General features: G+C 50.1%; 1 protein-coding gene across 1 annotated transcript in view; it reads left to right on the forward strand.

Annotated features, from left to right (window-relative positions):
• Positions 1–23,885, forward strand: part of LOC112222072 (poly(rC)-binding protein 2) — a 93,143-nt gene that overhangs the window by 22,887 nt on the left and 46,371 nt on the right. Inside the window, 1 exon segment of the mRNA XM_042329726.1 lies at positions 21,462–21,593. Within this exon segment, the coding sequence (XP_042185660.1) occupies positions 21,462–21,593 (132 nt within the window).

The following is a 23,885-nucleotide window of genomic DNA, read 5'->3' on the forward strand; positions in this document are numbered from 1 at the left end:
AACTGGCTTTCTTTAGACTTGTTGAGTATCTGGAGCGGCATTATTTGTGGGTTCGATTACAGGCTCAAAATGGCCAAAAACAAAGAAATTTCTTCTGAAACTTGTCAGTCAATTCTTGTTCTGAGAAATGAAGGCTATTCCATGCAAGAAATTGCCAAGAAAGTGAAGATCTCGTACAACGCTGTGTACTACCTACTTCACAGAACAGCACAAACGGGCTATAACCAGAATAGAAAGAGGAGTGGGAGGCCCCGGTGCACAACTGAGCAAGAGGACAAGTACATTAGTGTGTCTAGTTTGAGAAACAGACACCTCACAAGTCCTCAACTGGAAGCTTCATTAAAAAGTACCAAAACACCAGTCTCAATGTCAACTCCAGGCTGCTGGCCTTCTAGGCAGAGTTCCTCTGTCCAGAGTTCCATTGTCTGTGTTCTTTTGCCCATCTTTATCTTTTCTGTTCATTGGCCAGTCTGAGATATGGCTTTTTCTTTGCATCTCTGCCTAGAAGGCCAGCATCCCGGAGTCGCCTCTTCACTGTTGATGTTGAGACTGACTGACTCAATATACCCTCACATACCCCCTCAATATACCCTCACATACCCCCTCAATATACCCTCACATACCCCCTCAATATACCCTCACATACCCCCTCAATATACCCTCACATACCCCCTCAATATACCCTCACATACCCCCTCAATATACCCTCACATACCCCCTCAATATACCCTCACATACCCCCTCAATATACCCTCACATACCCCCTCAATATACCCTCACATACCTCCTCAATATACCCTCACATACCCCCTCAATATACCCTCACATACCTCCTCAATATACCCTCACATACCCCCTCAATATACCCCCCTCAATATACCCTCACATACCCCCTCAATATACCCTCAATATACCCTCACATACCCCCTCAATATACCCTCACATACCCCCTCAATATACCCTCACATACCTCCTCAATATACCCTCAACATACCCCCTCAATATACCCTCACATACCCCCTCAATATACCCTCACATACCCCCTCAATATACCCTCACATACCTCCTCAATATACCCTCATACCTCCTCAATATACCCTCGCATACCCCTCAATATACCCTCACATACCCCCTCAATATACCCCCTCAATATACCCTCACATACCCCTCAATATACCCTCACATACCCCCTCAATATACCCTCACATACCCCCTCAATATACCCTCACATACCCCCTCAATATACCCTCGCATACCTCCTCAATATACCCTCACATACCCCCTCAATATACCCTCACATACCTCCTCAATATACCCTCACATACCCCCTCAATATACCCTCACATACCCCCTCAATATACCCTCACATACCCCCTCAATATACCCTCACATACCTCCTCAATATACCCTCACATACCCCTCAATATACCCTCACATACCCCCTCAATATACCCTCACATACCCCCTCAATATACCCTCACATACCCCCTCAATATACCCTCACATACCCTCAATATACCCTCACATACCCCCTCAATATACCCTCACATACCCCCTCAATATACCCTCACATACCCCCTCAATATACCCTCACATACCCCTCAATATACCCTCACATACCCCCTCAATATACCCTCACATACCTCCTCAATATACCCTCACATACCCCTCAATATACCCTCACATACCCCCTCAATATACCCTCACATACCCCCTCAATATACCCTCACATACCCCCTCAATATACCCTCACATACCCCCTCAATATACCCTCACATACCCCCTCAATATACCCTCACATACCCCTCAATATACCCTCACATACCCCCTCAATATACCCTCACATACCTCCTCAATATACCCTCACATACCCTCACATACCCCCTCAATTCGAGCCCTGGTTTTAACTTATTTCTGGAATAGGAAGAAAGCCCTCTCGTTGTTCGTATCCTCAAGTTAAATTTAAATGTTAAATTAAAATGAATGACTGTTTAAAGGAATGTGGTCTTCTCGAATTCGAGAAGACACATGGGCTGTCCATCTCTGCCGCTTCAAAGTAATGTATGTAAATGACTCAAATATGGCTTATTGTGGAGGTCAATAATAACTCTGATAAATACACTATATACAAAAGTATGTGGACACCCCTTCAAATGAGTGGATTCGGCTATTTCAGCCACACACGCTGCTGACAGGTGGATACATGTGAGCACACGGCCAGGCGATCTCCATAAACAAACATTGGCAGTAAGATGGCCTCACTGAAGAGCTTTCAACGTGGCATCGTGGCATCGAAGACTTTCAACGTGGCATCGTCACAGGAAGCCGCCTTTCCAACAGGTCAGTTCGTCAAATGTCTGCCCTGCTTGAGCTGTCCCAGTCAACTGTAAGTGCTGTTATTTTGACGTGGGAAACATCTAGGAGCAACAACGGCTCAGCCGCAAAGTGGCAGGCCGCACAAGCTCACAGAACAGGAACGCCGAGTGCTGAACCTTAAAAATAATCTGTCCACACTCACTACCGAGTTCCAAACTGCCTTCTGGAAGCAACGTGAGCACCAGAACTGTTTGTCTGGAGATTCATGAAATGGGTTTCCATGGCCGAGCAGCCGCACACAAGCCTAAGATCACCACGCGCAATACCAAGCGTCGGCTGGAGTAGTGTAAAGCTCGCCGCCATTGGACTCTGGAGCAGTGGAAACAGGGTGTGATGAATGACGCTTCACCATCTGGCAGTCTGATAGACAAATCTGGGTTTAGCGGTTGCCAGAAGAACGTAGTGCGTAGTGCGTAGTGCCAACTGTAAAGTTTGGTGGAGGAGGAATACTGGTCTGGTGCTGTTTTTCATGGTTCGGGCTAGGCCCAGAAATTCTTTGTCGAGATCTGTGTGGATGAACTTTACTGGCTTGCACAAAGCCATTGAACACCTTTGGGATTAGGCCGACTGTGAGCCAGGCCTAATCGACCCAACATTAGTGCCCAAATTAATTTGACACATTAACATATATATTCTTTTTGGGGGGGGGTCCGTATTGACCCCTTTCTAGATCCGGTCCGCAGTCCGCAAGTTGAGTATTGAGGATGTAGTGGAAAACCTTCCCAGAAGAGTGGAGGCGAATATAGCAACAAAGGGGGGAACCAACTCCATATTCCATGATTTTGGGAATGAGTTGTTTGACGAGCGGCTGTCAACATACTTTTGGTCATGTAGTGAAGCTTCATTATGGACAATGAAACATATTTTTTTTTTATTAAAAAAATAAATTAGAGCAATAGCAAGCTCCTTCTCAAGCTGAACGGGGGCATCAGTAGGCACAGATATTGCTTTTTTTTTTTTTTTTTTTACAAATTGACTCTCCTGCTGAAGTGCCACCGTACCTCTCCAGGCGCACAGACGTTTCTTGCAATTGGAAATGTATCGTTTGCTTGAAAAATGCCACTTGCACATGTCCCTGCATGGATAGAGCAGGGGTCTTTTCGACGGACCCATCCTAATTCATGTCCCGTTATGTGCTCGTTCAGAACACAGAATATTTCACCTGCAGTTCCGAGGTAACTCTTTGCATCATATAAATTCTTTGTAACAAATATATACAAGAAGCGGCATGTGAAATGTCAGTCGTCTCGTCTAATTGGATTGTAAACCAATTTGATGTGCGGTCTCTGTCTAAAACCTGCATGTGAGTCAATATCATCTGCTGTATCCTGGATTCTATGCGTGACAATGCGTGTCCATCGGAAATCGGGATTTCACTGATCTTAGTAGCAGCCGTGGGCCTAACACCTCTCGGCAAGCATCCGCGACTAAGGGCACGACCAGCTATAGAGAAAGGAGAATGTTACGTGAGAGAGGAAGTGCGAAGCCTTCAGTGTTCTGTCGTTGTCTGGGAAACTATTGTGCAGCAATCTCTCTTTTTCTGTAAAAAAAAAAGAAAAAAGAAATGGTCTGGTTTATCCTGGTTTGTCCTTGAGATGTGGAGGTTTTGATTCGGCGCATATTTTTTTTCCGATGGCGTCACTGCTGAGGCAAGTCTGACACATCAGACTTGTTTTGGCGGGCATCTGTTATTTGAAACAAGTCCAGGGAGAGAGAGAGCGAGAGAGCGTGCAGGCAGGCTGAGCAGCAGGACTAGCTTGTGTGTGTGTGTGTGTGTGTGTGTGTGTGTGTGTGTGTATATCTCCCTCTTTCTGTCACACATACAGGTTTATAGACATCTCCTCTCACAGTCCCTCTGTTGACTCCTCCCTTCACAGTGAAGACAGAGTTCCCATAGTAACACTAGGGGTGGTCCTGGAGCTCCGCCCAGTCACGTGATGTACAACAAGAGCACGTTTTAGTGTGATGTAGAACTCACTTCTGTAAGAAAGAAGAAAGTTACAAGGAGCCCCATTCAGTTGGTCAGCTGGTGGGTCAGCTATGTCTCTTTTCTGGTTTTACAATGAACAATAACAAGTCATCACATGGTAGTCCGACTCCCCCCCCCCCCAAAATTAAAAAAATAAATAAATACTGAGTAACAGTACTGTGACTCTTAAAGACACAGAGAACAGAAAGAAACACACAAATATTTCAATGACTGTATGTTCTGTTAACTTCCTCTGAGGACACACTGTGTTGCTCTTTGTTTTTCCTACTGTTACAAAAAGAGATTTGTACTAAACAATCTCTCTCTCTCTATATATATATATATATATATCAACTGGGTAGTTCGAGCCCTGAATGCTGGTTGTAACCAGGTTATAATAGCAATAATGCACCTCTTGGGTTTGTGATATATAGCCAATATACCACGGCTAAGGGCTGTATCCAGGCACTACGTGAAGCATTGTGGGTAAGAACGAGTGCATAACGGGACATGAATTAGGATGGGTCCGTTGAATAGGCCTTACCGAAAAGACCGCTAAGAACAGCCCATAGCCGTATACTACACCCCCTCGGGCCTTATTGCTTATATATATATACAGTGGGGCAAAAAGTATTTAGTCAGCCACCAATTGTGCAAGTTCTCCCACTTAAAAAGATGAGAGAGGCACACACAAGATGAGAGAGAGGGAGAGACCGAGAGAGAGAGTGAGAGACAGAGAGAGAGAGACACACACACACACACAGAGACAGACAGAGAGACAGCGAGAGACAGAGACACAGAAAGAGAACTACTTAGAAAGAGAGAGAGAGAGAGAGAAAGACACAGAGAGAGAGAGACAGAGAGAGAGAGAGAGAGAGACAGAGAGAGAGAGAGAGACAGAGAGAGAGAGAGAAAGACACACAGAGAGACAGAGAGAGAGAGCGACAGAGAGAGATTTTGAAAAACTCCCATATCTACTGGGTGAAATTCCACAGTGTGCCATCACAGCAGCAAGATTTGTGACCTGTTGCCACGAGAAAAGGGCAACCAGTGAAGAACAAACACCATTGTAAATACACCCATATGTATGCTTATTTATTTGATCTTGTGTCCTTTAACCATTTGTACATTGTTAAAACACTGTATATATATATATAATATGACATTTGTAATGTCTTTACTGTTTTGAAACTTCTGTATGTGTAATGTTTACTGTAAATTTTTGTTGTTTTTCACTTTATATATTCACTTTGTATGTTGTCTACCTCACTTGCTTTGGCAATGTTAACACATGTTTCCCATGCCAATAAAGCCCTTGAATTGAATTGAATTGAATTGAGAGAGAGAGAGAGAGAGACAGAGAGAGAGAGACAGAGAGAGAGAGACAGAGAGAGACAGAGAGAGAGAGACAGAGAGAGAGACAGAGAGACAGACAGAGACAGACAGAGAGAGACAGAGAGAGACAGAGAGAGAGAGAGAGAGAGAGAGAGAGACACAGAGACAGAGACACAGAGAGACAGACAGAGAGAGAACTACTTAGAAAGCAGGCCCATAGTATGAAAGGTAGTGAGTAGCAGGACCCTTATAGAAGGAAGTAGCTATTTCCTGTGGTTTGTTCAGTGATTTAGAGTGTTGGATTGACTAGGGAGGATTATACTGTTTTATTAAGGGAGTATTTCATAGTTTTAAATTAAGTCTTCGGAGGTGACATTTAAATCTGTCTCATCCACATGAGGAGAAACCGGCCGTCCCCAACCAATCAACCAGACAGAAAAGAGAGGCACAGCTAATCCAGCTAACGGAGAGAGAGATGGGGGGAGGGAGAGAGAGTGGGGGAGAGAGAGAGGAAGAGAGGGGGAGGGGGAGAGGGGAAGAGAGGAGGAAGAGAGGAAGGGAGGGGAAGGAGAGAGAGGAGGGAGAGAGAGGGGAGGGAGGGAGAGAGGAAGAGAGACAAAGGGGGGGGAGATAGGGAGGGAGGGGAGATACAGAGAGAGGGAGGGGGGGGGAGAGAGATACAGGGAGATAGAGGGAGGGGGAGAGATACAGAGAGAGAGGGAGGGAGAGGGAGAGAGAGGGGAGGAGAGAGAGATACAGAGAGAGAGATACAGAGAGAGAGGGAGAGAGAGGGAGGGGAGAGAGGAGAGAGAGATACAGAGAGAGAGAGATACAGAGAGAGAGGAGAGAGAGAGAGGGAGGAGAGAGAGAGAAGGGGAGAGATACAGAGAGAGAGATACAGAGAGAGGGAGAGAGAGGGGGAGGGGAGAGATACAGAGAGAAAAATACATTAAGAGAGATTAAGATAGAGAGACAGGAAGTCACTGCCTCGTTTGCATACGGATATTCATCTCCAGGTTATTTTGAATACAAACGTATATTTTCTCTCCCATCCATTCCAAGCGGTGCTCAAGAGATTTAGGAGTTAGCGCTGAAAGAATACTAAAACGATCCTTCCAAACGCCAAACGCCCCTTGATCATTTATACACACGTTTGGAGAGAAATACATCTAAACTGATGTGATGGGCGGCTGGACAGCCCAGGTAATTGATTGGTGCAATGCTACGGCTAATTGATTGGCGCAATGCTACAACTAATTGATTGGTGCAATGCTACGGCTAATTGATTGGTGCAATGCTACGGCTAATTGATTGGTGCAATGCTACGGCTAATTGATTGGGGCCATGATTTAGGATGATATTTATTACCTATAGCTTCATTAAGGAGCCTTGGACCTCTATGATGATTTAGGATGATGATCTACTGCAGCAGAGTATGATATGCAGGAGCAGTACTATGGAGGAGGCAGGTAGCCTAGTGGTTAGAGGCAGGTAGCCTAGTGGTTAGAGGCAGGTAGCCTAGTGGTTAGAGGCAGGTAGCCTAGTGGTTAGAGGCAGGTAGCCTAGTGGTTAGAGGCAGGCAGCCTGGTGGTTAGAGGCAGGTAGCCTAGTGGTTAGCTGGGCCTATTGTAGTTAGAGGATGCAGGTAGCCTAGTGGTTAGAGGCAGGTAGCCTAGTGGTTAGAGGCAGGTAGCCTGGTGGTTAGAGGCAGGTAGCCTGGTGGTTAGAGGCAGAGGTAGCCTAGTGGTTAGAGGCAGGTAGCCTGGTGGTTTAGCCTGGTGGTTAGAGGCAGGTAGCCTAGTGGTTAGAGGAGGCAGGCAGCCTGGTGGTTAGAGGAGGCAGGTAGCCTAGTGGTTAGGAGGCAGGTAGCCTAGTGGTTAGAGAGGCAGGTAGCCTGGTGGTTAGGAGGCAGGTAGCCTGGTGGTTAGTGGTTAGAGGAAGGTAGCCTAGTGGTTAGAGGAGGCAGTAGCCTAGTGGTTAGAGGCAGGTAGTGGTTAGAGGCAGGTAGCCCAGTGGTTAGAGGCAGGTAGCCTAGTGGTTAGAGGCAGGTAGCCTAGTGGTTAGAGGCAGGTAGCCTAGTGGTTAGGAGGCAGGTAGCCTAGTGGTTAGAGTGGTTAGAGGCAGGTAGCCTAGTGGTTAGAGGCAGGTAGCCTAGTGGTTTAGGAGGAAGGTAGCCTAGTGGTTAGAGGAAGGTAGCCTAGTGGTTAGAGCAGGTAGCAGGTAGCCTAGTGGTTAGAGAGGCAGGTAGCCAGTGGTAGAGAGGGTAGCCTAGTGGTTAGAGAGGTAGCAGGTAGCCTAGTGGTTAGAGGCAGGTAGCCTAGTGGTTAGAGAGGCAGGTAGCCTAGTGGTTAGAGGCAGGTAGCCTAGTGGTTAGAGGCAGGTAGCCTAGTGGTTAGAGGAGGCAGGTAGCCTAGTGGTTAGAGGCAGGTAGCCTAGTGGTTAGAGGCAGGTAGCCTAGTGGTTAGAGGCAGGTAGCCTAGTGGTTAGAGGCAGGTAGCCTAGTGGTTAGAGGCAGGTAGCCTAGTGGTTAGAGGCAGGTAGCCTAGTGGTTAGAGGAAGGTAGCCTAGTGGTTAGAGGCAGGTAGCCTGGTGGTTAGAGGCAGGTAGCCTAGTGGTTAGAGGAAGGTAGCCTAGTGGTTAGAAGGTAGCCTAGTGGTTAGAGGAAGGTAGCCTAGTGGTTAGAGGCAGGTAGCCTAGTGGTTAGGAGTAGCAGGTAGCCTAGTGGTTAGAGGAAGGTAGCCTAGTGGGTTAGAGGCAGGTAGCCTAGTGGTTAGAGGTAGGCAGGTAGCCTAGTGGTTAGAGGAAGGTAGCCTAGTGGTTAGAGGAAGGTAGCCTAGTGGTTAGCAGTTAGCCTAGTGGTTAGAGGCAGGTAGCCCTAGTGGTTAGAGGCAGGTAGCCTAGTGGTTAGAGGAGGCAGGTAGCCTAGTGGTTAGAGGCAGGTAGCCTTGTGGTTAGAGGCAGGTAGCCTAGTGGTTAGAGAGGCAGGTAGCCTAGTGGTTAGGAGGCAGGTAGCCTAGTGGTTAGAGGAAGGTAGCCTAGTGGTTAGAGGCAGGTAGCCTAGTGGTTGGGTAGCCTAGTGGTTAGGAGGCAGGTAGCCTAGTGGTTAGAGGCAGGTAGCCTAGTGGTTAGGTAGAGTGGGCAGGTAGCCTAGTGGTTAGAGGCAGGTAGCCTAGTGGTTAGAGGAGGCAGGTAGCCTAGTGGTTAGAGGAAGGTAGCCTAGTGGTTAGAGGCAGGTAGCCTAGTGGTTAGGTAGCCTAGTGGTTAGAGGCAGGTAGCCTAGTGGTTAGCCTAGTGGAGGCAGGTAGCCTAGTGGTTAGAGAGGCAGGTAGCCTAGTGGTTAGAGGCAGGTAGCCTAGTGGTGGTTAGAGGCAGGCTAGTGGTTAGCCTAGTGGTTAGAGGCAGGTAGCCTAGTGGTTAGAGGCAGGTAGCCTAGTGGTTAGAGGCAGGTAGCAGGCTAGGTTAGAGGCAGCCTAGTGGTTAGATAGGCAGGTAGCCTAGCCTAGTGGTTAGAGACAGGTAGCCTAGTGGTTAGAGGCAGGTAGCCTAGTGGTTAGAGAGGCAGGTAGCCTAGTGGTTAGAGGCAGGTAGCCTAGTGGTTAGAGAGGGCAGGTAGCCTAGTGGTTAGAGGCAGGTAGCCTAGTGGTTAGAGAGGCAGGTAGCCTAGTGGTTAGAGGCAGGTAGCCTAGTGGTTAGAGGCAGGTAGCCTAGTGGTTAGAGGCAGGTAGCCTAGTGGTTAGAGGCAGGTAGCCTAGTGGTTAGAGGGCAGGTAGCCTAGTGGTTAGAGGAAGGTAGCCTAGTGGTTAGAGGCAGGTAGCCTAGTGGTTAGAGGCAGGTAGCCTAGTGGTTAGAGGCAGGTAGTGGCCTAGTGGTTAGAGGCAGGTAGCCCTAGTGGTTAGAGGCAGGTAGCCCTAGTGGTTAGGTAGAGTGGCAGGTAGCCTAGTGGTTAGAGGAAGGTAGCCTAGTGGTTAGAGGAAGGTAGCCTAGTGGTTAGAGGAAGGTAGCCTAGTGGTTAGAGGCAGGTAGCCTAGTGGGTTAGAGGCAGGTAGCCTAGTGGTTAGAGGAAGGTAGCCTAGTGGTTAGAGAGGGAAGGTAGCCTAGAGGAAGGTAGTGGTTAGAAGGAAGGTAGCCTAGTGGTTAGAGGAAGGTAGCCTAGTGGTTAGAGGCAGGTAGCCTAGTGGTTAGAGAGGCAGGTAGCCTAGTGGTTAGAGGCAGGTAGCCTAGTGGTTAGAGAGGCAGGTAGCCTAGTGGTTAGAGGCAGGTAGCCTAGTGGTTAGAGGCAGGTAGCCTAGTGGTTAGAGAGGCAGGTAGCCTAGTGGTTAGAGAGGCAGGTAGCCTAGTGGTTAGAGAGGCAGGTAGCCTAGTGGTTAGAGTGGTTAGAGGCAGGTAGCCTAGTGGTTAGAGGCAGGTAGCCTAGTGGTTAGAGGCAGGTAGCCTAGTGGTTAGAGGAGGCAGGTAGCCTAGTGGTTAGAGGCAGGCAGCCTAGTGGTTAGCCTAGTGGTTAGAGGCAGGTAGCCTAGTTGTTAGAGGCAGGTAGCCTAGTGGTTAGAGGAAGGTAGCCTTAGTGGTTAGAGGCAGGTAGCCTAGTGGTTAGAGGAAGGTAGCCTAGTGGTTAGAGGAAGGTAGCCTAGTGGTTAGAGGCAGGTAGCCTAGTGGTTAGAGAGGCAGGTAGTCTAGTGGTTAGAGGAGGCAGGTAGTCTAGTGGTTAGAGGCAGGTAGCCTAGTGGTCAGAGAGGCAGGTAGTCTAGTGGTTAGAGGAGGCAGGTAGTCTAGTGGTTAGAGGAGGCAGGTAGCCTAGTGGTTAGAGGAGGCAGGTAGCCTAGTGGTTAGAGCAAGGTAGCCTAGTGGTTAGAGGCAGGAGGCAGGTAGCCTAGTGGTCAGAGAGGCAGGTAGCCTAGTGGTTAGAGGCAGGTAGCCTAGTGGTTAGAGGCAGGTAGCCTAGTGGTTAGAGGCAGGTAGCCTAGTGGTTAGAGGCAGGTAGCCTAGTGGTTAGAGGCAGGTAGCCTAGTGGTTAGGTAGCCTAGTGGTTAGAGGCAGGTAGCCTAGTGGTTAGAGTAGCAGGTAGGTAGCCTAGTGGTTAGAGGCAGGTAGCCTAGTGGTTAGAAGGCAGGTAGCCTAGTGGTTAGAGGCAGGTAGCCTAGTGGTTAGAGGCAGGTAGCCTAGTGGTTAGAGGCAGGTAGCCTAGTGGTTAGAGGCAGGTAGCCTAGTGGTTAGAGAGGCAGGTAGCCTAGTGGTTAGAGTGGTTAGAGAGGCAGGTAGCCTAGTGGTTAGAGGTAGGAGGCAGGTAGCCTAGTGGTTAGAGAGGCAGGTAGCCTAGTGGTTAGAGGCAGGTAGCCTAGTGGTTAGAGGGCAGGTAGCCTAGTGGTTAGAGGCAGGTAGCCTAGTGGTTAGAGGCAGGTAGCCTAGTGGTTAGAGGAAGGTAGCCTAGTGGTTAGAGGCAGGTAGCCTAGTGGTTAGAGGCAGGTAGCCTAGTGGTTAGAGGAGGCAGGTAGCCTAGTGGTTAGAGGCAGGTAGCCTAGTGGTTAGAGGCAGGTAGCCTAGTGGTTAGAGGCAGGTAGCCTAGTGGTTAGAGGCAGGTAGCCTAGTGGTTAGAGGAAGGTAGCCTAGTGGTTAGGTAGCCTAGTGGTTAGAGGCAGGTAGCCTAGTGGTTAGAGGCAGGTAGCCTAGTGGTTAGAGGCAGGTAGCCTAGTGGTTAGAGGCAGGTAGCCTAGTGGTTAGAGGCAGGTAGCCTAGTGGTTAGAGGCAGGTAGCCTAGTGGTTAGAGGCAGGTAGCCTAGTGGTTAGAGGCAGGTAGCCTAGTGGTTAGAGGGAAGGTAGCCTAGTGGTTAGTGGAGGCAGGTAGCCTAGTGGTTAGAGGAGGCAGGTAGCCTAGTGGTTAGAGGCAGGTAGCCTAGTGGTTAGAGGCAGGTAGCCTAGTGGTTAGAGGCAGGTAGCCTAGTGGTTAGAGGCAGGTAGCCTAGTGGTTAGAGGCAGGTAGCCTAGTGGTTAGAGGCAGGTAGAGGCAGGTAGCCTAGTGGTTAGAGCAGGTAGCCTAGTGGTTAGAGAGGCAGGTAGCCTAGTGGTTATAGGCAGGTAGCCTAGTGGTTAGCAGGTAGCCTAGTGGTTAGAGGCAGGTAGCCTAGTGGTTAGAGGCAGGTAGCCTAGTGGTTAGAGGCAGGTAGCCTAGTGGTTAGAGGCAGGTAGCCTAGTGGTTAGAGGCAGGTAGCCTAGTGGTTAGAGGCAGGTAGCCTAGTGGTTAGAGGCAGGTAGCCTAGTGGTTAGAGGCAGGTAGCCTAGTGGTTAGAGGAAGGTAGCCTAGTGGTTAGAGGAAGGTAGCCTAGTGGTTAGAGGAAGTTCAGGTAGCCTAGTGGTTAGAGGCAGGTAGCCTAGTGGTTAGAGCAGGTAGCCTAGTGGTTAGAGCAGGTAGCCAGTGGTTAGGCTAGCCTAGTGGTTAGAGGCAGGTAGCCTAGTGGTTAGAGGCAGGTAGCCTAGTGGTTAGAGTGGTTAGAGGCAGGTAGCCTAGTGGTTAGAGAGAGGCAGGTAGCCTAGTGGTTAGAGGCAGGTAGCCTAGTGGTTAGAGGCAGGTAGCCTAGTGGTTAGAGGAAGGTAGCCTAGTGGTTAGAGGAAGGTAGCCTAGTGGTTAGAGGAAGGTAGCCTAGTGGTTAGAGCAGGTAGCCTAGTGGTTAGAGGAGGCAGGTAGCCTAGTGGTTAGAGGAAGGTAGCCTAGTGGTTAGAGGCAGGTAGCCTAGTGGTTAGAGGAGCAGGTAGCCTAGTGGTTAGAGGAAGGTAGCCTAGTGGTTAGAGGCAGGTAGCCTAGTGGTTAGAGGAAGGTAGCCTAGTGGTTAGAGTGGGAGGCAGGTAGTCTAGTGGTTAGAGGAAGGTAGCCTAGTGGTTAGAGCAGGTAGCCTAGTGGTTAGAGGAAGGTAGCCTAGTGGTTAGAGGCAGGTAGCCTAGTGGTTAGAGGCAGGTAGCCTAGCGGTTAGAGAGGCAGCTAGCCTAGTGGTTAGAGGCAGGTTGCCTAGTGGTTAGAGCAGGTAGCCTAGTAGTTAGATAGGCAGGTAGCCTATTGGTTATAGACAGGTAGCCTAGTGGTTAGAGAGGCAGGGAGCCTAGTGGTTAGGGGCAGGTAGCCTAGTGGTTAGAGGCAGGTAGCCTAGTGGTTAGAGGCAGGTAGCCTAGTGGTTAGAGGCAGGTAGCCTAGTGGTTAGAGGCAGGTAGCCTAGTGGTTAGAGGCAGGTAGCCAGTGGTTAGAGAGGCAGGTAGCCTAGTGGTTAGAGGCAGGTAGCCTAGTGGTTAGAGGCAGGTAGCCTAGTGGTTAGAGGCAGGTAGCCTAGTGGTTAGAGGCAGGTAGCCTAGTGGTTAGAGGAGGCAGGTAGTAGCCTAGTGGTTAGAGGAGGCAGGTAGCCTAGTGGTTAGAGTGGTTAGAGGCAGGTAGCCTAGTGGTTAGAGGAGGTAGGCAGGTAGCCTAGTGGTTAGAGGAAGGTAGCCTAGTGGTTAGACAGAGGCAGGTAGCCTAGTGGTTAGAGGCAGGTAGCCTAGTGGTTAGAGAGGCAGGTAGCCTAGTGGTTAGAGGCAGGTAGCCTAGTGGTTAGAGGCAGGTAGCCTAGTGGTTAGATGCAGGTAGCCTAGTGGTTAGGAGGCAGGTAGCCTAGTGGTTAGAGGCAGGTAGCCTAGTGGTTAGAAGCAGGTAGCCTAGTGGTTAGAGGCAGGTAGCCTAGTGGTTAGAGGCAGGTAGCCTAGTGGTTAGAGGCAGGTAGCCTAGTGGTTAGAGGCAGGTAGCCTAGTGGTTAGAGGCAGGTAGCCTAGTGGTTAGAGGAGGCAGGTAGCCTAGTGGTTAGAGGCAGGTAGCCTAGTGGTTAGAGGCAGGTAGCCTAGTGGTTAGGCAGGTAGCCTAGTGGTTAGATAGGCAGGTAGCCTAGTGGTTAGAGGAGGCAGGTAGCCTAGTGGTTAGAGGCAGGTAGCCTAGTGGTTAGAGGAGGCAGGTAGCCTAGTGGTTAGAGGAGGCAGGTAGCCTAGTGGTTAGAGAGGCAGGTAGCCTAGTGGTTAGAGGCAGGTAGCCTAGTGGTTAGAGGCAGGTAGCCTAGTGGTTAGAGGAGGCAGGTAGCCTAGTGGTTAGAGGAGGCAGGTAGCCTAGTGGTTAGAGGAGGCAGGTAGCCTAGTGGTTAGAGGAGGTAGCCTAGTGGTTAGAGGCAGGTAGCCTAGTGGTTAGAGGAGGCAGGTAGCCTAGTGGTTAGGAGGAGGAGGCAGGTAGCCTAGTGGTTAGAGGTGGCAGGTAGCCTAGTGGTTAGAGGAGGCAGGTTGCTTATTGGTTATAGGAAGGTAGCCTAGTGGTTAGACAGACAGGTAGCCTAGTGGTTAGAGGCAGGTAAAGCCAAAGTGGTCAAAGGTTTTGGTTGTCACAGGTAGCCTAGTGGTTAGCAGATGTTAAGGTAGCCTAGTGGTTAGCCTAGTGGTTATAGGAAATGCCTTGTGGTTCTAGTTAGCCTAGTGGACAGGTAGCCTAGTGGTTAGAGGAGGTAACCTAAGTGGTTAACAGGTAGCCCAGTGGTTAGAAAAAAAAGTGGTTAGCCAGTGTAAGGCAGGATAAAGAATATGTACATAAGGATATATGGAATGAGTGATGGTTACAGAGCAGTTAGGCAAGTACAGTAGATGATAGTGGTTAGATAGGAGGCAGTATATACATGGTTGAGATAAGCCTAGTGGTTACCAAGTGGCATAGTTAAAGTGCCTAGTGGTTACATGCCTAGTGGTTAGAGGCAGGTTATGCCTAGTGGTTAGAGTAGCCAGTGGTCAACGTATGCATATGAGATGAACAAGCCTAGTAGAGGCAGGTAACAGTGGTTATATAAGGTAGCATTGTTTAAAGTAGCCTAGTGTTATATTTACATCATGGTTCAGGTAGCCATCAGGTAGCCTAGTGGTTATGATTAAGGTGGCTAGTGGTTAGAGCAGTCAGTGGTTCATGGACAGTAGCCTAGTGGTTAGAGGCAGGTAGCCTCAGTGGTTAGTGGTGGCAGTTTAACAGTCTGATGGCCTTGAGATAGAAGCTGTTTTTCAGTCTAGTGGTTAGAGGAGGCAGCCTGTGGTTGACCTAGCCTAGTGGTTCTGGATGGCAGTAGCCTAGTGGTGAACAGGCAGTGGCCTAGTGGTTGATGTCCTAGTGTTGATCTTTATGGCCTTCCTGTAGCATCGGGTGGTGGTAGGTGTCCTGGAGGGCAGGTAGTTTGCAGGTTAGGGGCAGGTAGCCTAGTGGTTGATGCGGTGCAGACCTCACTACAGGTAGCCCTCTGGAGAGCCCTAGTGGTTGAGGGGCTAGTGGTTAGACCAGGAGGTAGCCTAGTGGTTAGAGGCAGGTAGCCAGGATGCAGGTAGCCTAGTGGTTCGAGGCAGGCATCTGTAGAAGTAGCCTGAGTGGTTTGGTGACAAGCCGAATGGTTCTTCAGCCTCCTGAGGTTGAAGAGGCGCTAGAGGCAGGTAGCCTAGTCCTCAGATGCTGTCTGTGTTGAGTGGACCAGTGGTTCAGTTTGTAGCCTAGTGGTTAGAGAGGCAGGTAGCCTAGTGGTTAGAGGCAGGTAGCCTAGTGGTTAGAGCAGGTAGCCTAGTAGTTAGAGGTAGGCAGGTAGCCTAGTGGTTATAGACAGGTAGCCTAGTGGTTAGAGAGGCAGGTAGCCTAGTGGTTAGAGGCAGGTAGCCTAGTGGTTAGAGGGGCAGGTTGCCTAGTGGTTAGAGGCAGGTAGCCTAGTGGTTAGAGGAGGCAGGTAGCCTAGTGGTTAGAGCAGGTAGCCTAGCCTAGTGGTTAGAGCAGGTAGCCTAGTGGTTAGAGGCAGGTAGCCTAGTGGTTAGAGGCAGGTAGCCTAGTGGTTAGAGGAAGGTAGCCTAGTGGTTAGAGGCAGGTAGCCTAGTGGTTAGAGGCAGGTAGCCTAGTGGTTAGAGGCAGGTAGCCTAGTGGTTAGAGGCAGGTAGCCTAGTGGTTAGAGGAGGCAGGTAGCCTAGTGGTTAGAGGAGGCAGGTAGCCTAGTGGTTAGAGGCAGGTAGCCTAGTGGTAGAGGAGGTAGCCTAGTGGTTAGAGGCAGGTAGCCTAGTGGTTAGAGGAGGCAGGTAGCCTAGTGGTTAGAGGAAGGTAGCCTAGTGGTTAGAGGCAGGTAGCCTAGCGGTAGCCTAGTGGTTAGAGGAGGCAGGTAGCCTAGTGGTTAGAGGAGGCAGCTAGCCTAGTGGTTAGAGGCAGGTAGCCTAGTGGTTAGAGCAGGTAGCCTAGCAGGTAGCCTAGTGGTTAGATAGGCAGGTAGCCTAGTGGTTAGAGGCAGGTAGCCTAGTGGTTAGAGAGGCAGGTAGCCTAGTGGTTATAGGCAGGGCCAGTGGTTAGCAGGTAGCCTAGTGGTTAGAGGCAGGTAGCCTAGTGGTTAGAGAGGCAGGTAGCCTAGTGGTTAGAGGCAGGTAGCCTAGTGGTTAGAGGCAGGCCTAGTGGTTAGAGGCAGGTAGCCTAGTGGTTAGAGGCAGGTAGCCTAGTGGTTAGAGGCAGGTAGCCTAGTGGTTAGAGGAAGGTAGCCTAGTGGTTAGAGGAGGCAGGTAGCCTAGTGGTTAGAGAGGCAGGTAGCCTAGTGGTTAGAGGCAGGTAGCCTAGTGGTTAGAGCAGGTAGCCTAGTGGTTAGAGGCAGGTAGCCTAGTGGTTAGAGGAGGCCGGTAGTCTAGTGGTTAGAGGAGGCCGGTAGTCTAGTGGTTAGAGGTGGCAGGTAGCCTAGTGGTTAGAGGAGGCAGGTTGCTTATTGGTTATAGGAAGGTAGCCTAGTTGTTAGACAGACAGGTATCCTAGTAGTTCGAGGCAGGTAGCCTAGTGGTTAGAGAGGCAGGTAGCCTAGTGGTTAGAGGCAGGTAGCCTAGTGGTTAGAGGCAGGTAGCCTAGTGGTTAGATGCAGGTAGCCTAGTGGTTAGAGAGGCAGGTAGCCTAGTGGTTAGAGGCAGGTAGCCTAGTGGTTAGATGCAGGTAACCTAGTGGTTAGAGGCAGGTAACCTAGTGGTTAGAGGCAGGTAGCCCAGTGGTTAGAAGCAGGTAGCCTAGTGGTTAGAGCAGGTAGCCTAGTGGTTAGGTAGGCAGGTAGCCTAGTGGTTAGAGGCAGGTAGCCTAGTGGTTAGAGGCAGTTATTCTAGTGGTTAGAGCAGGTAGCCTAGTGGTTAGAGAGGCAGGTAGCCTAGTGGTTAGAGGCAGGTAGCCTAGTGGTTAGAGAGGCAGGTAGCCTAGTGGTTAGAGGCAGGTAGCCTAGTGGTTAGAGGTAGGCAGGTAGCCTAGTGGTTAGAGGCAGGTAGCCTAGTGGTTAGAGGCAGGTAGCCTAGTGGTTAGAGGCAGGTAGCCTAGTGGTTAGAGAGGCAGGTAGCCTAGTGGTTAGAGAGGCAGGTAGCCTAGTGGTTAGAGGCAGGTAGCCTAGTGGTTAGAGGCAGGTAGCCTAGTGGTTAGAGGCAGGTAGCCTAGTGGTTAGAGGCAGGTAGCCTAGTGGTTAGAGGCAGGTAGCCTAGTGGTTAGGAGGAGGCAGGTAGCCTAGTGGTTAGAGAGGCAGGTAGCCTAGTGGTTAGAGGCAGGTAGCCTAGTGGTTAGAGGCAGGTAGCCTAGTGGTTAGAGGAGGCAGGTAGCCTAGTGGTTAGAGTAGAGTGGGCAGGTAGTCTAGTGGTTAGAGGAGGCAGGTAGTCTAGTGGTTAGTGGAGGAGGCAGGTAGTCTAGTGGTTAGAGGCCAGGTAGTCTAGTGGTTAGAGGTGGCAGGTAGCCTAGTGGTTAGAGGAGGCAGGTAGCCTAGTGGTTATAGGAAGGTAGCCTAGTGGTTAGACAGACAGGTAGCCTAGTGGTTAGAGGTAGGCAGGTAGCCTAGTGGTTAGAGAGGAGGCAGGTAGCCTAGTGGTTAGAGGCAGGTAGCCTAGTGGTTAGAGGCAGGTAGCCTAGTGGTTAGAGGCAGGTAGCCTAGTGGTTAGAGGAGGCAGGTAGCCTAGTGGTTAGAGGCAGGTAGCCTAGTGGTTAGAGGCAGGTAGCCTAGTGGTTAGAGGCAGGTAGCCTAGTGGTTAGCAGGTAGCCTAGTGGAGCAGGTAGCCTAGTGGTTAGAGGCAGGTAGCCTAGTGGTTAGAGGCAGGTAGCCTAGTGGTTAGAGGCAGTTATTCTAGTGGTTAGAGCAGGTAGCCTAGTGGTTAGAGAGGCAGGTAGCCTAGTGGTTAGAGGCAGGTAGCCTAGTGGTTAGAGGCAGGTAGCCTAGTGGTTAGAGGCAGGTAGCCTAGTGGTTAGAGGCAGGTAGCCTAGTAGTTAGATAGGCAGGCAGGTAGCCTAGAGGCAGGTGGTTAGAGGCAGGTAGCCTAGTGGTTAGAGGCAGGTAGCCTAGTGGTTAGAGAGGCAGGTAGCCTAGTGGTTAGAGGCAGGTAGCCTAGTGGTTAGAGGCAGGTAGCCTAGTGGTTAGAGGCAGGTAGCCTAGTGGTTAGAGCAGGTAGCCTAGTGGTTAGAGAGGCAGGTAGCCTAGTGGTTAGAGGCAGGTAGCCTAGTGGTTAGGTAGCCAGGTAGCCTAGTGGTTAGAGCAGGTAGGCAGTTAGTGGTTAGAGGAGGCAGGTAGCCTAGTGGTTTAGGCAGGTAGCCTAGTGGTTAGAGCAGGTAGCCTAGTGGTTAGAGAGGCAGGTAGCCTAGTGGTTATAGACAGGTAGCCTAGTGGTTAGAGAGGCAGGAGCCTAGTGGTTAGAGGCAGGTAGCCTAGTGGTTATAGGGGCAGGTAGCCTAGTGGTTAGAGGCAGGTAGCCTAGTGGTTAGAGAGGCAGGTAGCCTACTGGTTAGAGCAGGTAGAGCAGTAGCCAGGTAGCCTGGTTAGAGGAGGCAGGTAGCCTAGTGGTTAGAGGCAGGTAGCCTAGTGGTTAGAGGCAGGTAGCCTAGTGGTTAGAGGCAGGTAGCCTAGTGGTTAGAGGCAGGTAGCCTATTGGAGGCAGGTAGCCTAGTGGTTAGAGGCAGGTAGCCTAGTGGTTAGATGCTGGTAACCTAGTTGTTAGAGGCAGGTAGCCCAGTGGTTAGAAGCAGGTAGCCTAGTGGTTAGAGGAGGCAGGTAGCCTAGTGGTTAGAGGCAGGTAGCCTAGTGGTTAGATGCAGGTAGCCTAGTGGTTAGTGGAGAGGCAGGTAGCCTAGTGGTTAGAGGCAGGTAGCCTAGTGGTTAGATGCAGGTAACCTAGTAGTTAGAGGCAGGTAGCCCAGTGGTTAGAAGCAGGTGGCCTAGTGGTTAGAGCAGTTAGCCTAGTGGTTAGAGGCAGGTAGCCTAATGGTTAGAGGCAGGTAGCCCAGTGGTTAGAAGCAGGTGGCATAGTGGTTAGAGCAGTTAGCCTAGTGGTTAGAGGCAGTTAGCCTAGTGGTTAGAGGCAGGTAGACTAGTGGTTAGAGGCAGGTAGCCTAGTGGTTAGAGGCAGGTAGCCTAGTGGTTAGAGGCAGGTAGCCTAGTGGTTAGAGGCAGGTAGCCTAGTGGTTAGAGCAGGTAGCCTAGTAGTTAGAGAGGCAGGTAGCCTAGTGGTTAGAGGCAGGTATTCTAGTGGTTATAGGGGCAGGTAGCCTAGTGGTTAGAGGCAGGTAGCCTAGTGGTTAGAGCGTTGAGGCCAGTTACCGAAAGGTTGCTAGATTGAATCCCTGAGCTGACAAGGTAACAATATGTTGTTCTGCCCCCTGAACAAGGTAGTTAACCCACTGTTCCTGTTCCTCATTGTGTTCTTAACTGCTTTGCCTGGTTAAATAATACAAATGTGATGATGTGGGGCTTGTGCAAAGGGAAAGTCATGAATACAAGCCCTACAGTTTTCATTGTTCAGGTCACATGACCAGGAAAAACCTCATCCACAAGTCACCCTCTTAAGAGAAAGAGAATGGTGTTTCTGAAAAGTGAATAGATTTGACCAGCAGTGGAAATATTGTGGGATCTACATTGGAATGGGATAGAGGACGACAACAGACAAGGATCTACATAGGAATGGGATAGAGGACGACAACAGACAAGGATCTACATAGGAATGGGATAGAGGACGACAACAGACAATGATCTACATAGGAATGGGATAGAGGAAGACAACAGACCAGAGGTTGGCACAGTTCTATTCCATCACCCTTCTCTTGACTGGCAGGATCCAGGACCGTTGACGTGCAGACTAAACTCTAAATGTTACATGTGGTGTTTATACGAGTATAGGATGGTATATTATTCCATGTGTAACTCTGTGTTGTTGTATGTGTCGAATTGCTATGCCTTATCTTGGCCAGGTAGCAGTTGTAAATGAGAATTGTTCTCAACTAGCCTACCTGGTTAAATAAAGGTGTTCTCAACTAGCCTACCTGGTTAAATAAAGGTGTTCTCAACTAGCCTACCTAGTTAAATAAAGGTGTTCTCAACTAGCCTACCTGGTTAAATAAAGGTGTTCTCAACTAGCCTACCTGGTTAAATAAAGGTGTTCTCAACTAGCCTACCTGGTTAAATAAAGGTGTTCTCAACTAGCCTACCTGGTTAAATAAAGGTGTTCTCAACTAGCCTACCTGGTTAAATAAAGGTGTTCTCAACTAGCCTACCTGGTTAAATAAAGGTGTTCTCAACTAGCCTACCTGGTTAAATAAAGGTGTTCTCAACTAGCCTACCTGGTTAAATAAAGGTGAAATAAAAATAAATAAAACATTTACATTACTAACCCTCATCTGGACAACAGCACCTGGTTTAGGTGTCCTGTGGTTAAATAAAGGGTCATGTTTCCCTACTAACTGTGGTTGTAGGGTCACTGTGGTTGTAGGGTCACTGTGGTTGTAGGGTCACTGTGGTTGTCGGGTCACGTCACTGTGGTTGTAGGGTCACTGTGGTTGTAGGGTCACTGTGGTTGTAGGGTCACTGTGGTTGTAGGGTCACTGTGGTTGTAGGGTCACTGTGGTTGTAGGGTCACTGTGGTTGTCACTGTGGTTGTAGGGGGTCACTGTGGTTGTAGGGTCACTGTGGTTGTAGGGTCACTGTGGTTGTAGGGTCACTGTGGTTGTAGGGTCACTGTGGTTGTAGGGTCACTGTGGTTGTAGGGTCACTGTGGTTGTAGGGTCACACTGTGGTTGTAGGGTCACTGTGGTTGTAGGGTCACTGTGGTTGTAGGGTCACTGTGGTTGTAGGGTCACTGTGGTTGTAGGGTCAGTAGGGTCACTGTGGTGTGTCAGGGTCACTGTGGTTGTCACTGTGGTTGGTGTCACTGTGGTTGTAGTGTCACTGTGGTTGTAGGGTCACTGTGGTTGTAGGGTCACTGTGGTTGTAGGGTCACTGTGGTTGTAGGGTCACTGTGGTTGGTAGGGTCACGTCACTGTGGTTGTAGGGTCGCTGTGGTTGTAGGGTCGTCACTGTGGTTGTAGGGTCTGTGGTTGTAGGGCTGTGGTTGTAGGGTCACTGTGGTTGTAGTGTCAGTGTCACTGTGGTTGTAGGGTCACTGTGGGTAGTGTCACTGTGGTTGTAGTGTCTGTGGTTGTAGGGTCACTGTGGTTGTAGTGTGGTTGTCAGGGTCACTGTGGTTGTAGGGTCACTGTGGTTGTAGTGTCACTGTGGTTGTAGGTGTCGCTGTGGTTGTAGGGTGTCACTGTGGTTGTAGGGTCACTGTGGTTGTAGGGTCACTGTGGTTGTAGGGTCACTGTGGTTGTAGGGTCACTGTGGTTGTAGGGTCACTGTGGTTGTAGGGTCACTGTGCTTATGTGGTTCTTTTTACCAACTTGAATACACAAAGAACAAGTCACTCTGCTAAATTACTAAAAACATTAAGGTACAGGCCTTCTACAACCAATCAGCTTTGTTCTCTCTAGGACCTTTCAACTCTGGTAGCCAATGGCACGGTCACCAGCAAGCCTCCCGTCACCCTACGATTGGTCATTCCTGCCAGCCAATGTGGCTCTCTCATCGGGAAGGGCGGCTCCAAGATCAAGGAGATCAGAGAGGTGAGTGTTTCTCTTCAATATATGTCCTCTAGCATAGTCTCCTCCCCTTCATCTGCACCGATTGGAAAATACTTGACCTGGGAAAACAATATGGTGGCTCGCTGTCAGTTCTTTCAGTTCAGTACAGTAAAGGAAAGCAGGTGAGGAGAGGGCAGAGTTCAAAGTTCAAAGTCTGATTCATGTGATACAGTTTATGATTGCATCTGTGTGTCAGATGAATGACAGGTGGATTTTTCCCATTTGACCTGGGAAAACAATATGGTGGAAGCTCATCAGGAAAGGGGAAAGGGGGGGAGACCTAGTCAGTTAACCCCCAACCCCTCTGAATCAGGGAGGTGCGGGGAGACCTAGTCAGTTAACCCCCAAGGGAACCCCCAGTTAACCCCCAAGGGAACCCCCAGTTAACCCCCAAGGGAACCCCCAAGGGAACCCCCAAGGGAACCCCCAGTTAACCCCCAAGGGAAGCAGTGGATTAACAGCTCAGAACAACAGATTTTTTTACCTCGTCAGCTCGGGGATTCGATCCAGCAATCCTCCCGGTTACTGGCCTCTTTACGCTTTAACCACTAGGCTACCTGCCTCCTCTAACCACTAGACTACCTGCCTCTCTAACCACTAGACTACCTGCCTCTCTAACCACTAGACTACCTGCCTCTCTAACCACTAGACTACCTGCCTCTCTAACCACTAGACTACCTGCCCTCTAACCACTAACCACCTAGACTACCTGCCTCCTCTAACCACTAGACTACCTGCCTCCTCTAACCACTAGACTACCTGCTCTAACCACCTCTAACCACTAGACTACCTGCCTCCTCTAACCACTAGACTACCTGCCTCCTCTAACCACTAGACTACCTGCCTCCTCTAACCACTAGACTACCTGCCTCCTCTAACCACTCCTCTAAGGCTACCTGCCTCCTCTAACCACTAGACTACCTGCCTCCTCTAACCACTAGACTACCACTGCCTACCTCTAACCACTAGACTACCTACCTCCCTCCTCTAACCACTAGACTACCTGCCTCCTCCAACCACTAGGCTACCTGCCTCCTCCTCTAACCACTAGGCTACCTGCCTCCTCTAACCACTAGGCTACCTGCCTCCTCTAACCACTAGGCTACCTGCCTAACCCTCTAACCACTAGGCTACCTGCCTCCTCTATCCACTGCCTCCTCTAACCACTACCTGCCTCCTCTAACCACTAGGCTACCTGCCTCCTCTAACCACTAGGCTACCTGCCTCCTCTAACCACTAGGCTACCTGCCTCCTCTAACCACTAGGCTACCTGCCTGCCTCTAACCACTAGGCTACCTGCCTCCTCTAACCACTAGGCTACCTGCCTCCTCTAACCACTAGGCTACCTGCCTCCTCTAACCACTAGACTACCTGCCTCCTCTAACCACTAGGCTACCTGCCTCCTCTAACCACTAGGCTACCTGCCTCCTCTAACCACTAGGCTACCTGCCTCCTCTAACCACTAGGCTACCTGCCTCCTCTAACCACTAGGCTACCTGCCTCCTCTAACCACTAGGCTACCTGCCTCCTCTATCCACTAGACTACCTGCCTCCTCTAACCACTAGGCTACCTGCCTCCTCTAACCACTAGGCTACCTGCCTCCTAACCACTAGGCTACCTGCCTCCTCTAACCACTAGACTACCTGCCTCCTCTAACCACTAGCCTCCTCTAACCACTAGGCTACCTGCCTCCTCTAACCACTAGGCTACCTGCCTCCTCTAACCACAGGCTACCTGCCTCCTCTAACCACTAGGCTACCTGCCTCCTCTAACCACTAGGCTACCTGCCTCCTCTAACCACTAGACTACCTGCCTCCTCTAACCACTAGACTACCTGCCTCCTCTAACCACTAGGCTAGAGGCTACCTGCCTCCTCTAACCACTAGACTACCTGCCTCCTCTAACCACTAGACTACCCTGCCTCCTCTAACCACTAGGCTAGACTACCTGCCTCCTCTAACCACTAGGCTACCTGCCTCCTCTAACCACTAGGCTACCTGCCTCCTCTAACCACTAGGCTACCTGCCTCCTCTAACCACTAGGCTACCTGCCTCCTCTAACCACTAGGCTACCTGCCTCCTCTAACCACTAGGCTACCTGCCTCCTCTAACCACTAGACTACCTGCCTCCTCTAACCACTAGACTACCTGCCTCCTCTAACCACTAGACTACCTGCCTCCTCTAACCACTAGACTACCTGCCTCCTCTAACCACTAGACTACCTGCCTCCTCTAACCACTAGGCTATCTGCCGCCCCATTAGGCTGGTTTTCA

Source organism: Oncorhynchus tshawytscha, linkage group LG02 (genome assembly GCF_018296145.1).
Source record: "Oncorhynchus tshawytscha isolate Ot180627B linkage group LG02, Otsh_v2.0, whole genome shotgun sequence".
In the NCBI taxonomy this organism is placed as follows: Eukaryota; Metazoa; Chordata; class Actinopteri; order Salmoniformes; family Salmonidae; genus Oncorhynchus; species Oncorhynchus tshawytscha.